This window comes from Oncorhynchus nerka, linkage group LG12, assembly GCF_034236695.1.
Source record: "Oncorhynchus nerka isolate Pitt River linkage group LG12, Oner_Uvic_2.0, whole genome shotgun sequence".
Lineage (NCBI taxonomy): Eukaryota > Metazoa > Chordata > Actinopteri > Salmoniformes > Salmonidae > Oncorhynchus > Oncorhynchus nerka.
Window position 1 is genome coordinate 51,261,953 of NC_088407.1, and position 14,830 is coordinate 51,276,782.

Genomic DNA, 14,830 nt, shown 5'->3' on the forward strand with positions numbered 1-14,830 from the left:
TAATCTTCCATCATTAAGTGCAGAATGCTAATTTGAGCTCCTGATGCCAATTGATACACATTGAGAGCTAGACTTTAGTTGCTCACAAAACACAGACCCATTGTTCATCTTTCTTTATTCTTTAGTAGGTACAATACTAAAATAAACAAGTTAACAAAATGTTTTTCAAACAAATGCAACAAAAGGCATATAGATTTCTACATATTAATTACAGAACAGTCTACTGTCCAAAAAAGGCACTAAATTCTGAAATAGAAGATAACAGGACTCGTTTAACTATTTCAATCTGATACAACAGTGATTTCAATCATTTATATTCATTTCATCTTCTAGAATATTTGTTATTTCATGTATTCACATTATGTATGAATGAGGACTGGCAATAGCTGTTCCCTCACAGTTTTAAAGGCAAAACCCCTCCCACAGAGGTTAATGGTCATTATTGAGTAGCAGTCCTTTAGCAAAGATGTTTTCACCTGGTTTTGTATACAGTACCAATTTAAATTTGTAGATTTGACAGATTCATCAAATTCTGGGTGATGCCAAAGAACCAAATCTTGTGCTAGCTCACTACTTGATATGGCGTTAACAATAATTAAACAGTCTCGAGAGACTAGTAAAAGAGCTCAGAACCCTGAAGGATAAGTTTTGCCTTTGATGATAGAGTACAATAGGGCAATGAAAAACACGGTCGTTTGGGGCCGACTCAGACCCAAGTTATGCGTGCATAAATGTAACTTTATTCCCCCTATTCTACACTTTCCAATATTTAATGGATTGAACAATTGAATATGGCAACTTTCAGGATTAATATTTACGACTATTTTTGATTCACCAACCTATCATGCTTAAAGGCTCTCCAAACCTGTTTTATTATTTATAAATACTTTCCTAACCCTAAATAATACACAAGATCAGAGTATTTTTAAATCTACCGATTGGTGCTGAAAATGAGATTAATATGCATGTATTTACATGGCCTTTCATCGATCCATATATTCTAGTGCAGGGGGCCGGAGTGGTGTCACTTTTGGCCCATGCCTAACAAACACAACACGCTGAATAAACTAATTGCATTCTAAACTGAAGATCTTGATTATTGGAGTCAGGCGTGTTAAGTGTCACACCAATCATGCCCCCCAAGGACTGGAGTTGCCCATCCCTGTTCTAGTGAGTGTCAAATTTAAAGTTATGGCTTTAGATAAATGTACTGAAAACCCTATTGACTGAAAACTCCAAGAGAAAATCAGCTGGCCAGAAAGTGGGAGGCTTTTCAGCAGTTGAGTTAAATGTATTCTGTGTGCACAAGGGAACCACGCCTGAAAAGCCCTTTATGCACCTGCATAAAAGGTAAATCTAAATACTAACTACTGAGAAGTGCTTAGGAAAGGCGTACATTTACGAAGTCTGAATCGGGCCCACTGCATATCAAAATGGAAAAACAAACATGATTTCAATGATTAATGTCATACTATACATTTCTGCTTGCCAGAGTTTTACACATGGAAAGATTTAAGTAACAAATCGAAAATAAAATGTTTTTTTTTCTGCCTCAGTCTGATCTTGTAAGATACATATTTGATACAGAACAAAGCACTAGGTGTTAGTGGAACCTCGGAAGCAGCAGAAACAGGTCAGCTTGGCTGTCATTTAATATATATTGGCCTACTAAAAGGGACAGTTCACCCAAACATCAATTTTGAGTCATCTCTGCAACTTGGTCAGCTAACAGTATGTCACGAGACACTAACGTTTTCCAAACATCTCAATACCTCAGAAGCAGGGGTTGGAACCAATTATTTATTAGTTTAATTCTGAACAGAACCATATTTTTTGTTGCGTTCCTCTGTTCCCACAGAGGTTTGAACGGGAAAAAACGTTACTTTTTTAATGTCGTTCTTTCTGTTCTTTTTTTAAACCTCTGAAATCGAGTGGGGGGAGAGAGCGAGAGGATGGCTTGAAGCGCTGGGCACCTTATGACATGCATTATCTGAATTAGGCCCACAGAATTATACATGTGGAGGAGTGGCATTTATGGAGGAACTTTTATTTTCAAAGAGTAGGCTTAATGTTGGACCAGAGCTAGCTAACAAGCTTGTGTGTGAAGAGCGGCACCAGAATTAAAATAAAAACACATCTTACCTTTTGGTAGTTAATAAATCCAATGTGAAACGTGATAACCAACATTGAACAGGTTAATCAATTCTTCTCTAATTACAAATAGCTCTCCCTAATTTCTGAATCACACTTGTAACGTCAGTAGGCTACAGTAAACAATACTTCGGATGGGGAGGGGCAGGTAGCCTACACGCACACTGGCAAAGATGTTCAGCTGGCAGACACCGGAATAAGTTTCTTAATGACAGAGTGAGTGCTTTGCATAGGCGGTTTGTTGCGCGACAGAGAAAATGAACGGAACGTAAAATAGCATTATTAGCCGGATCCCATGGTTTTAAAATAACAGTATAGATCACCTTCGTTCTGATTCTGTTGGTTGTTTCTGTTCCCTGAACTGGTTCCAAGCCCTGCTCAGAAGTGGTCTAACAATAAACTGGGACCATATCCCACCATGACTGTTGTGTGGAACTGGCAAGGAGAAAGTTTCTCAGTAGTTTGGGATTGAGGTCTGCTGATTTCATCATAAAAGGAACCTACACAACAAAATCACGTTTGAATCTGGTCAACTTGAATTTGAACTACCCCTTTTAAGGTACACAAAAAAAAAAAGGCTATTCACCTACATAACTTATTTCACATTAAAAGCAGCGACCTGGGAGTGGGGGAACCTAGCTTATAAGGAAAGGTAGACCTAACACTTGACCCCTTACCTTTTGAACCTGTGTCAGCCAACAGATCAGTCTCTCTTCCTCCTATTGCTTGCCTGGTCTGTCAATCACTCAGAACGACCAATAAGCTACGAGGGCAGGAAACTCAAGCCCCATAGTAGCTACTCCCATAAAGTGACTTATTTTTAAAAGAGAAAATACAATTTAAAAGAAAGTATCTTGGATAACAGCTTGTGTTGAAGACGTCATGGCATATAAAGGATAGAAAAATAAGTGTTTGCATTACTCCCAGTACTAAGAATAATAGGGACCACAGGCAGCCGCTGGCACCTTAATTGGAGAGGATGGGCTCATAATAATGGCTGGAACGGAATGGTTTCAAACACATGGTCCATGAGTTTGATACCTTTCAATTTACTCCATTCCAGCCATTATTATGAGCCTTCATCCCCTCAGCAGCCCCCTGTGATAGGGACATTGCCAATCAAGGGTGCATTGGAAATCTTAAAATACACTGCTCAAAAAAAAGGGAACACTAAAATAACACATCCTAGATCTGAATGAATGAAATATTCTTATTAAATACTTTTTTCTTTACATAGTTGAATGTGCTGACAACAAAATCACACAAATTATCAACTCATGGAGGTCTGGATTTGGAGTCACACAAAATTAAAGTGGAAAACCACACTACAGGCTGATCCAACTTTGATGTAATGTCCTTAAAACAAGTCAAAATGAGGCTCAGTAGTGCGTGTGGCCTCCACGTGCCTGTATGATCTCCCTACAACGCCTGGGCATGCTCCTGATGAGGTGGCGGATGGTCTCCTCAGGGATCTCCTCCCAGACCTGGACTAAAGCATCCGCCAACTCCTGGGCAGTCTGTGGTGCAACGTGGCGTTGGTGGATGGAGCGAGACATCATGTCCCAGATGTGCTCAATTGGATTCAGGTCTGGGGAATGGGCGGGCCTGTCCATAGCATCAATGCCTTCCTCTTGCAGGAACTGCTGACACACTCCAGCCACATAAGGTCTAGCATTGTCTTGCATTAGGAGAAACCCAGAGCCAACCGCACCAGCATATGGTCTCACAAGGGGTCTGAGGATCTCATCTCGGTACTTAATGGCAGTCAGGCTACCTCTGGCGAGCACATGGAGGGCTGTGCGGCCCCCCAAAGAAATGCCACCCGACACCATGACTGACCCACCGCCAAACCGGTCATGCTGGAGGATGTTGCAGGCAGCAGAACGTTCTCCACGGCGTCTCCAGACTCTGTCACGTCTGTCACATGTGCTCAGTGTAAACCTGCTTTCATCTGTGAAGAGCACAGGGCGCCAGTGGCGAATTTGCCAATCTTGGTGTTCTCTGGCAAATGCCAAACGTCCTGCACGGTGTTGGGCTGTAAGCACAACCCCCACCTGTGGACGTCGGGCCCTCATACCACCCTCATGGAGTCTGTTTCTGACTGTTTGAGCAGACACATGCACATTTGTGGCCTGCTGGAGGTCATTTTGCAGGGCTCTGGCAGTGCTCCTCCTTGCACAAAGGCGGAGGTAGCGGTCCTGCTGCTGGGTTGTTGCCCTCCTACGGCCTCCTCCACGTGTCCTGATGTACTGGCCTGTCTCCTGGTAGCTCCTCCATGCTTTGGACACTACGCTAACAGACACAGCAAACCTTCTTGCCACAGCTCGCATTGATGTTCCATCCTGGATGAGCTGCAGACTCAGTCTCATGCTACCACTAGAGTGAAAGCACCGCCAGCATTCAAAAGTGACCAAAACATCAGCCAGGAAGCATAGGAACTGAGAAGTGGTCTGTGGTCACCACCTGCAGAACCACTCCTTTATTGGGGGTGTCTTGCTAATTGCCTAAAATTTCCACCTGTTGTCCATTCCATTTGCACAACAGCATGTGAAATTTATTGTCAATCAGTGTTGCTTCTTAAGTGGACAGTTTGATTTCACAGAAGTGTGATTGACTTGGAGTTACAATGTGTTGTTTAAGTGTTCCCTTCATTTTTTGAACAGTGTAGTAACGCATTTTCTCTCAACTGGGGAACATGATTATGACACCTTAATTTAAGGGAACAGACTAAGCTACGGTTAAAAGCTAAAAACAAATGGTTTGGGTACAGCTTCAATATGCTTATAGTTACCCCCATAACAACCACGTATGGCCCCTTTCACTAGCTTGCACGAGTCCTCTCTCTCTCAAGCAATAATATAATGAATGTCGGATTTTCACTTGCTTTAAAACCTACCCAGCTTAGGTAGTGCTACAACAAGGGGATATATTTATACATTTGAGGGATTACAGAGGCCTGTTGAGAACCCTCACCTCTCTCTCCCTTATACTGCGAAGATGGAGACAAATGAAAAGGGGCAGACAGATGAGAGGGGAAAGGGAGGGGCGAACAGACAGTGTAAGAGGCAAAGCCAAAGAGAAGACTATACATAGAAAGAGAATATGTCTGGGTGAGGTGGAGAAGAAAGACGGAGTGAGCGAGGAGTCAAGGAATCAAATAGCAGACTGCGCACGTTGGGGGAGAAGGTGCCAAGGCAGGAGCCCTCTATGCTTAGAGGGAGGTGTCCAGGGTTCCATAATAACCTATTCTGATTCTTTAGACTCACACAGACAAGAGCATAATATACCTCACACACTGTACATACACTGTATGACTGTTTCATAGACAACTTTAGGGCCAGGCCTCCCAACACAATACCTCTAGAACAGTCTAAAGGGGTTAGGAAATGGGGTGGTAGAGGTAAGGGGAGGCCTGTTACCTTAGCTTTGACAGTCTCTAAGCCTAAGCATTACTTTTGGTCATCATTTACAGTATAATGTTCCAACAAGCTCTACTTGCTCCCAACAAATATTTTTCCTACTCTACTATAGCCTCATCCTCACGTGCACGCACGCACGCACGCACACACAATCATATGCTGCGTTCATAACCAAGTGGGAATGTGGTATTTACCATATACAACTGACTGGTAGCTGCTAATGGGAAACCCGTCTATCATTCCTGAACTCTGACGTCACCTAAGGAAATGACTTCGATAACAGCATTTTTGGCAGTTAAATGCAACAACAAAACATTGCTTTTTATAGTTATATTAATATTTTTTGAACACTAATTTGTTTACAAGCATTATAGCTGTACGTTTCTCAACGAGTTCAAAGCGCGTGAATGCATCCAAACACGTTTTTGCGACTTCACAACTGGTTTACCACCTTCCCATTTGATTCTGAATGCAGAATTACATGTTTCTCTCTCATCCCTAGTCGTCCAGCACCTCTGTTTTGATGTCACTTCCTGTCCCGCCCAGGGCCAATCCTCCCCCCGCCTGCGTTGCCAGGGCGAGGATGCTGTGATTGACGGCCGCCATCTCCACGGCAAGGGCGATGGGATCCTGGTGCTCCAGGGCATTGCTGTGATTGGTGGAGTCATCATCCTGGGGGGAGGGGGGAGACCAGGACACACCTGTCAGTCTGGAACCTTCCATCCCCGCCCCCTGAGCGAGACCCCACCCAGAGAGCAAGGAGCGGCCAATCAGAGAGCTAGCCCTCTGGGCAGCCAAGCCCCCCCTGCCCGAGCCGGGCCAAGCCGCCAGCCAGCTGGGCAGCAGGGTGGGCACCTGCAACCGCAAGAGGGGGAGGAGTCAAGGGTCGTGTTTACACATCATACTAGTTTAAAGCTGTGTTCTTCAACCCTGAGACAACTGCAGGGCGCATTTACTAAGCAATACCACAGGCTGCATTAAAATCGGTTCACGGACCATATTTGGCCCACCCTTGAGTTTGAGACCCCGGACCTACACACTGACCTGAAAGAAATGGATAGGTAAAAGCAAAGTCTACGATGTTGCTTTCCACTATCCTGTGTTTTCAGATCGAGAATCCGCTTCAGACTTACTGAGATGCACCCTTGTTCGGTTATGGACGTCAACTGGTTAGCATGGACAATTACATGAACATTATAAGGTGTTCTTTCCCCCTACTTCTTGGTTAGCTACCCATCTCACAGATTTGGTATAGAGAAAAAGTTCTGTACCAAATATGGAGCACAGTATGGATATGCAATGCAATACAACGTCTCATAGCAGTATACATACCTGTGTGGGAGAGGACAGGTCTAGTCGACTGAAGGGTCTGGTAACAGCTCTCTTCTCAAACAGAGGGACTTCACAGCCCTGCAGGAAAACAAGAGGCAATATGTGAAACCACCCGTATGAAGGCAGAATGGTCTTGACTACAAGATCCAAACTGGATGAGACTAGGGCCTAGATTTAATCAGATCAAGTGTGAACTGGCGATAGCCGATACCCGCATAGCTGATGTTTTGGCGATTTCGAAGGTGTAACTGCTTTGGAGCTGTCTAATTGGTGCGCAGCTACTCTTGATCATTGTCACGAAGCCACACCCGTCCCACTCACGTTAGAAGTTCAGAACGAGAAGGTCTATCCTATATAGAGAAATAATGACGCTCAAATTGAAAATGATTCAACAAAAATGAGGATTTCTATCAGCCTAATCTAGGTGTAGATTACATCTCATATTCTAATGTTCGAACTGGGATTTTTCTTAATGCGTGCAGTCAATGACAATGTCTGCTTTAAGTATAGTGCCAAGAGTCGCTAGTGGCTTTGACCAGTCTAACGCATTTCCACCTCTAACACCGCAAAAACGACCGCTGTGGATGTCGGCTAAACCATTTCACATTCTCAGGGATGATCTCTCTCATGTGTATGATAGAGCACCCCTATAAAAAGGTAGAATGTCTTGGCTGTCAGATACACGATTTGCAGAGAACCGGACCATTCCATCTTGTTAGGGGTGGTTACCTGGTCAGGGAAGTCATTCCCCTCAATGTCATCGCCGTTGGAGTGTCCTCCAGGACTCTGGACGTCGATCCCATGACTCTCCAGGATTGCTGCTTCTTCTTCGAAAAAATAAAAACGTCTCCATAACATATCTGAGCCGTACGCACACACACTCTCATACACACTCACTCGACCCCCCCCCGAGGGGTCGTAAACGTTACCTATGTTGGCGCGTCTCTTGATTTCCTTGCGGCGGTTGGCAAACCAGTTGTAGACCTTCAGAGACGTGACTTTCTCCAGATCAGACAGCTTCTTCCCTGCACACACAGACGCACGCACCATATTCAAGTGTCCTTACTCCATAATTCATATTCAACATAAGTATGTACCTCTTTCGTTTTTCCATGTTTTCCTCCTGCTGGTTCTCACCTGGTTTCTGGATGACAGCGTTGCAGGCGTTAGCGATCTCCTCTCTTTTAGCTTCATCAGGGTACTGGTTGTCATTGAAGTAACTGGAAAATAACACAAATAACCACACCATCATTTATTAGGCAACATTCACATTCCTCCAAATCTAACGGCAAATCTGCTGCTTTCCTCAATCTCTCAGCCTTTATCTAGATTATAACAACTCACCACATCTCCCTCCCTCCCTCCTCAACTCTCTCTCCATCGCTCCCCTTTCTCCTCCTCACCTCTCCATCACAGCCAGACATTCTTTCCTCCAGGTGAACCGACTGCCTCGGCGCAGACGGAAGCTCCCGGGGGTGGAGCTTATAGGGGGCGGAGTCTGCCGCCACTCAACCACATCCTCCAGAGACATGGGGGCGGGCCGCATCGTCAGAGTGGCACCTGTAGACACAACCGTGATGTCACCATGGAGACAACCCTCACGTAACCAAGATTGTATCAAGTGAACATCAGATCTACTATTTGGAGTGCGCTCTCCTTTGGTTGTTGATGGAGTGCATTTTATAAAAAGGATTCAGCACCTTATTTCTTAGAAGAATTAAGTGTTATATTGCGACTGTGTGGTGTGTGCATGTATGGAAATTAGGACTCATCTATACAAAGAGCGGTAGTGTTTTCGGCATAGATCAATAGCACTATCCTAATGAACAATGACGGCTGTAACCCTTATATACGGCCTGTAGCTGTAACACACATACAGCATTCTGATGATAAAATGGAGAGATGTAGGGAGAGGTGGATTGGGACTGTGTCCATATGAAGATGTTGAAACTCAGGAACACCTTGAAACAGTCAATGGATGTTTTAAAAGACTAACATCCTAGATGCTACTTGTGCTTCCTGGGACTAGAACCTACGTCTTTTTCTGACTCCATTCTATTTGACTCACACCTACCTATACATCCTTTTGATTGCAACTAAAATAAATGTTGAAATCTACTGTCTAGATCAGGGATGGGCAACTTTGATGGGGGCCACAAAAAAAAAACTAAAAATTGCTTTTACAGCAAATTTCCTGCAATTCTACACATTTTGCCATATGGTGAAGGCACATTTTTGTGTTTTTTAATATAATAAACAGATGATCACTGGGCCCCATCCCGGTCGGTAATTCGACAATGCTTATGGTTACCTGAGCGCTAGACTAATTTGCCAATCTAAAAACATTTAGCTGACATGGGCTAATTGAATAACTGCTGATGCACAACCAAAGTTTGAAATTGCACCTTGTGTGTCCTATTATTCTAACTCTCAACAGTAAGTTGAGCCCCGACTGAGACCCTAAAATAAAGAACACTTTACTGGCAGTACTGCAGAGCTGGAGGCCCGGATGGGAGTAGCCCTGCCGTATGCAGCTAATACAGCAGTCGTCTATAGGTGCTGTGACATACACAGTCCACCAGGGCTCATCACTACACCCTCCCCTCCACACAGACAGAGAGGTGAGGCCCGGATGGGAGTAGCCCTGCCGTATGCAGGCCCGGATGGGAGCTAGCCCACCCTGCCGACATGCAGCTAATACAGCAGTCGTCTATAGGTGCTGTGACATACACAGTCCACCAGGGCTCATCACTACACCCTCCCCTCCACACAGACAGAGAGGTGAGGCCCGGATGGGAGTAGCCCTGCCGTATGCAGCTAATACAGCAGTCGTCTATAGGTGCTGTGACATACACAGTCCACCAGGGCTCATCACTACACCCTCCCCTCCACACAGACAGAGAGGTGAGGCCGGTGTGATTTCACAAGTTTGCTTTTTATTTTAAAAAATCAGTTTTGTCACCATGGTTATACAGTCACACACCAGTACTCTTTAAGGCCTAGCTATAGTCATCATCATAACATTTTAAATGAGGTTTATACCGTGCTTAAAGCACTTTACATTTCTACTCAATTGTCTTAGCGACGTCGTAGCGATACAACTACAAGTACTACTACTACTCATTATACACCAGCCAATAATGAGTATTTGAATATTTGTGGCTGTGATAGCTTATTGGCTGCTGTGCCCAGAGGGTAGGGAGGGACACAGAAAATGGGAAGTGACACATCTGGACACAGGAAGGAGTCATAGACAGACAATGGGGTTGTAGGGGCAGAAACAGGTTGCAGGGGGGGTTTGAAATGGGACGTAACAGCTCAGAGAATTGGACGGGACAAGTACTGCGAATGGAACATTTTGGGGGGGGGCTTCAATACTGCATGGGGTGTGTCTGCAGAGTAGCTACAGTGCCTTGAAAAAGCACATTCATACCCTTAGGATTTCTTCACATGTTTGTGTTAAAGTGGGATTTCAGTTGCAATTTTTGGTCAACAACCACAAAATACTCTAATGTCAATGACATGTTAAAGATGGATGGAAATGAAATAACTCATATAGTCGTTGCATAAGTATTCAGCACCCGGAGTCAATACATGTTAGAAACCTCTTTCACAGCGATTATTGCCATGGGCCTTTTGGGGTAATTCTCAAAGAGCTTTACACACCTGGAGTTGGCTATTTTATCCCATGATTGTTTTCATAATTCTTCGAGCTCTGTCAAGACGTTGGGGATCATGGCTAGAAAGCATTTTTCAAGTCTTTCTGCAGATTTAGGTCAAAACTGTAACTTGGCCACTCAGGAACACTCCCGGTCTTCTTGGTAAGCAACTCCCGTGTAGATTTGACTTTGTGTTATTGGTTATTGTCCTGCTGAAAATGTGAATTCCTCTCAGAGACTGAAGCAGGTTTTCCTCGAGGAGTTTGCCTGTACTAAGCTCCATCCCCGTTTTGTTTTTTTTACCCTGAAAAACTTCAGTATTTGCCGATGTGAAACACACCCACACCATGATGCCGCCACCAACCACCATGCTTGAAAATAAAGAGGGAGTTGCTCAGTGATGTGGTGTTGGATTTGCCCCAAACATAAGGTTGTGCATTTAGGCCAAAAAATGTTTTCCATTTCCATGTTTTTCTTTGGCAGTATTACTTTAGTGCCTTGTTGCATGCTTTGAAATATTTGTATTCTGTATATTTGTATTCTTCTGTCATTTAAGTCAAGTCTTGTCCAAACAAAGGGCCTGAATACTTATGCAATGACTATATTGTAGTTCTCATTTTTATTACTGTTGACAACAAAAAAACGAACAATTAAATCAAATGTTAATCCCACTTTGTAACACAATAAAATGCAAAGAAATCCAAGGGGTCTGAATACCTTTGCAAAGCACTGTATGCCCATTGAAACTGAGGGGGCACAAGACGGCATGTGGGTAGTGTAGTCACATGGAGTGACTACAAATAAACACACTCAGATTTGGCATGAGTGCCCCCTAGAAAAGTGGATTGCATTGGGCCAAAACAACAGTTCAGGGACACATAGGGTGGATTTGGAAGGGCCATCACTATATTCTAGCCCGAGAATATCAACAAATAGTTCATAGATTCACCCATCAGCTCTCATCATATAACCCCTCTAGTTTGGACAGGGTCTTAGAGAGTCCTCTAATAGTGGATGGAACGAGTGGAACAACTGAAGAGGGACTGGACAGATGGGAGGAGGCTGAGGGTGGGGGTCGGGGGGCACAGAAGGGGGTCTGCCAGAGGGTGGAGGAGGTGGAGGTGGGGGGCATGGTGGGACCGGGTGGAGGGCTGGGCATGGGGGTGGTGGTGGTGGGCATTACCGGGGGTGGTCTTCTCCAACTGGTACCAGCGGTAGAAGGCCCTCTTCTTCTGTTCACTGAGGTCCGAGCCCTGCTGGAGCAGCCAGTGGGAGATACGACTCTGACTGATACCTGGAGAGAGGGGGAGCAAGGGAGAGAAAATGGAGGGAGGAAGTAAGAGAGAGAGAGACCGACAAAGAGAGCGAGAGAGGATGGCCCAGAGAGAGGGATTCATTAAGTTGCCACTGCATATATACAGTGGATGAAGTACTTGCGGTTTCTCATTGCATCCACACAAACACTAGTGACCACAGTTCCACTCCCACAGTCAAGTGCCATGTGTAGTGTGCTCTGTTAGCCACAAGGGGGCATACTGACCTGTGACCTGAGCCACCACGGCCTGAGAGATGCGCCTGTTCCCCAGGAACACCTTGATCTCCTCCTTGATTATGGCACTGTCCCTTCTGGAGGGAGAGAGAGGGGGAGAGGTGGTGAGTGTGAGGGAGGGAGGGAGGAGCGAGAGGGAGAGAGAGGTGGTGAGTGTGAGGGAGGGAGGGAGGAGCGAGAGGGAGAGAGGTGGTGAGTGTGAGGGAGGGAGGAGCGAGAAGGAGAGAGGTGGTGAGTGTGAGGGAGGAAAGAGAGAAAACAAAGAGCATTGTTCCCTTGTGCTAGAAGATCGAACGAGAGGACGGTTCAAGGAAAAGAGAGAGGACGAGTGAAGAAGTGAGAGATGTCTGTGGAACAAGCGAGAGAAACGGAGAGGAAGAGTGTAAGAAGATAAGCCATGGATAGAGGGAGATATGATCAAAGAGCCAATCAAAAGGGAAATATTTTTTTATTTTTTTATTTAACTAGGCAAGTCAGTTAAGAACAAATTCTTATTTACAATGACGGCCTACCCCGGCCAAACCCAGACGACGCTGGGCCAATTGTGCGCCGCCCTATGGGACTCCCAATCACAGCTGGATGTGATACAGCCTGGATTTGAACCAGGGACTGTAGTGACGCCTCTTACACTGAGATGCAGTGCCTTAGACCGCTGCGCCACTCAGGAGCCCAATATGACGTGTTGAGGAAAAGAAAGGATAATATGGGTGATGGCAGAGAAAATGTGTCTGTGTGTCTGTGTGTGACCAAGTGCCGCTGCATGTGTGATTGTCAGACGGAAAGAGTGAATGTGACAAAAGCAGAGAGAGAGAGCGAGAGAGAGAGAGAGCGAGACGGAGGGAGAGAGAGCGAGACGGAGGGAGATAGCGAAACAGAGAAGGAGAGAGAGCAGTTCTGATAGATGTGATGGAGCGCCTGCTGAACACTGGAGACACACACAGTCTTTATGTGGATACACTGCCTTCTCATTTACATTTATATTGATTCCCTTCATGGAGAACGTGAGGGAGAATCAGGCAGCACTGAGCTGCCAGAAATCCACTGCTACTTTTCTCTCCCTCCATTTCATTTTCATCACTCCATCTAATCAATACTGCCTTTATCACTGGGCACACACTACAAAAGAGCAGCTGCAGGGTTGACAGGACACGTGTGTGTGTGTGTAATATATATATATATATATATATATATATATATATAGAGAGAGAGCCCATATTTTATGTAGCAAACCAGATATTAACGTTACCTGCATATATTCCATTATTCAATTCATAGTTGATATCTTTCCAACCACTTCAACCCAAACTGTCCATTTAATAACTTATTGTGTGTTCATGTGTTTTTGGACAAGCATTGGTGAACTGATAACTGACTGGCCTCCCACCAATTTGGCCTGCTAATTGTGTGCAGGTGGTCAAAGGTGCAGGAGAGGCACCTGGTTTTCAGTGTAAGCGAGGATGTGAGGAGTGTTTGCATCTTTGACACCTCTCCCTTTGTCTTTAGCCATTTGAACTCTGCCTGTTTCAAGTCTGTATTTATTAAAGTTATTTTTAAGTAAATCCCACTCTAGTCCAATTTGTTCATGTGAAAAGCATCAGCCTGCTTCGTCACGGTGTGTCTGATTATGGTGCCTGTGTTTATAGACAGATGTCACTTGACTCAGGCCTGGGGGGTCTAGATCAGAACAAACCCATTCAAAAACGACATGTTCAGGTAGTACAAAAGGTCATTAGTTTGGTTCCCATTTTGTGCCTATTGACTACCATCTAAATCTATTCAGATAACGCTGTGTTCATGTGCTATACGACACTCGGGACCTCCAAGTTCACATGAACACAAGTTATTTGCGTAGAGCTTCCTATTGGTTGATTCTGGTACTTTCAAGTAAGAAACTCGAGTTCAATGAGTTTCCAAGTCGGAAATGTCAGAGTTTCCTATTTCCAACTAGCACGTGAACGAGGCATAAGACTCCGGTTACTCCTCCTCACCTCATGAGTTGCTCCACTTTGTCGTCCACGTCTAGTTCCTCCTCGCTGGCCTCAAACCCGTAGCCTCTCCCCGTCACGCCACCACTAACCGCACTAACATTGATAGGAAACCGTGGTGGAGACAGCTTTCCGTTCGTCATGGCAACAATCTCTCCGCCGCCACCAACCCCACCACACCCGTTCTGAGCCACCGCTGCCAAAGCAACAGGGGCAGATACAACCGCCGGAGGGGGCGGCGACATATCATAGTTGTTGCTAGGTGACGGCGACAGACCACTCCCGCCACTCCCATTCGCCTGGTAAGCAGTCTGTGTGGCGGCCGTGGACGTCGACGAGGACGCCACAACATTATTGGACGAGGAAGACGACGTCATATTAGCATTGCTATTGGACGTCGGTCCCTGACCGACAGGCTGGGGCTGCGTCTGGGGGCGGCGTCCAAACTTGTGTCCGTGTTGGCGGTCCAGTCTGTCCAGGGTATCCAGGGCGTGGAGGATCTCTGGCTTGGTCATCCCCGTCCTCCTCAGCCGTTGGAGCAGGTCAATCTGCTCGATGGTGAAGCGAGGCTCATCGGTGAACTGAGACATCCTGGACAGAGAGAAGAGAGAGAGGGGAACGGTTAGATGGGATAGACGAAGAGAGGGAGAGAGAAAGAGATGGCGTGAGAGACGAGAGTTTAGGAGGAATGGATGGAGGGAGAAGGGTTTAAACGGAGGGAGAGCGAGAGTTCAG

General features: G+C 45.4%; 1 protein-coding gene across 4 annotated transcripts in view; it reads right to left on the reverse strand.

Moving 5' to 3' along the window:
• Positions 1-98: 98 nt before the first annotated feature.
• LOC115138338 (homeobox-containing protein 1-like) overlaps positions 99-14,830 on the reverse strand; it is a 34,274-nt gene continuing 19,542 nt past the window's right edge. For 3 of the 4 annotated variants that reach the window (XM_029675101.2, XM_029675099.2, XM_029675103.2), the window contains exons 2-10: positions 14,099-14,686; positions 12,102-12,187; positions 11,745-11,855; positions 8,306-8,462; positions 8,040-8,122; positions 7,832-7,927; positions 7,632-7,729; positions 6,903-6,980; positions 99-6,425 (exon numbers count right to left, since the gene is read on the reverse strand). In XM_029675101.2, the coding sequence (XP_029530961.1) occupies positions 6,069-6,425; positions 6,903-6,980; positions 7,632-7,729; positions 7,832-7,927; positions 8,040-8,122; positions 8,306-8,462; positions 11,745-11,855; positions 12,102-12,187; positions 14,099-14,685 (1,653 nt within the window). In that variant the 5' untranslated portion in view covers position 14,686 and the 3' untranslated portion in view covers positions 99-6,068. The remainder of the gene's footprint in view (positions 6,426-6,902; positions 6,981-7,631; positions 7,730-7,831; positions 7,928-8,039; positions 8,123-8,305; positions 8,463-11,744; positions 11,856-12,101; positions 12,188-14,098; positions 14,687-14,830) is intronic. The other variant, XM_029675100.2, reaches the window with a different exon arrangement.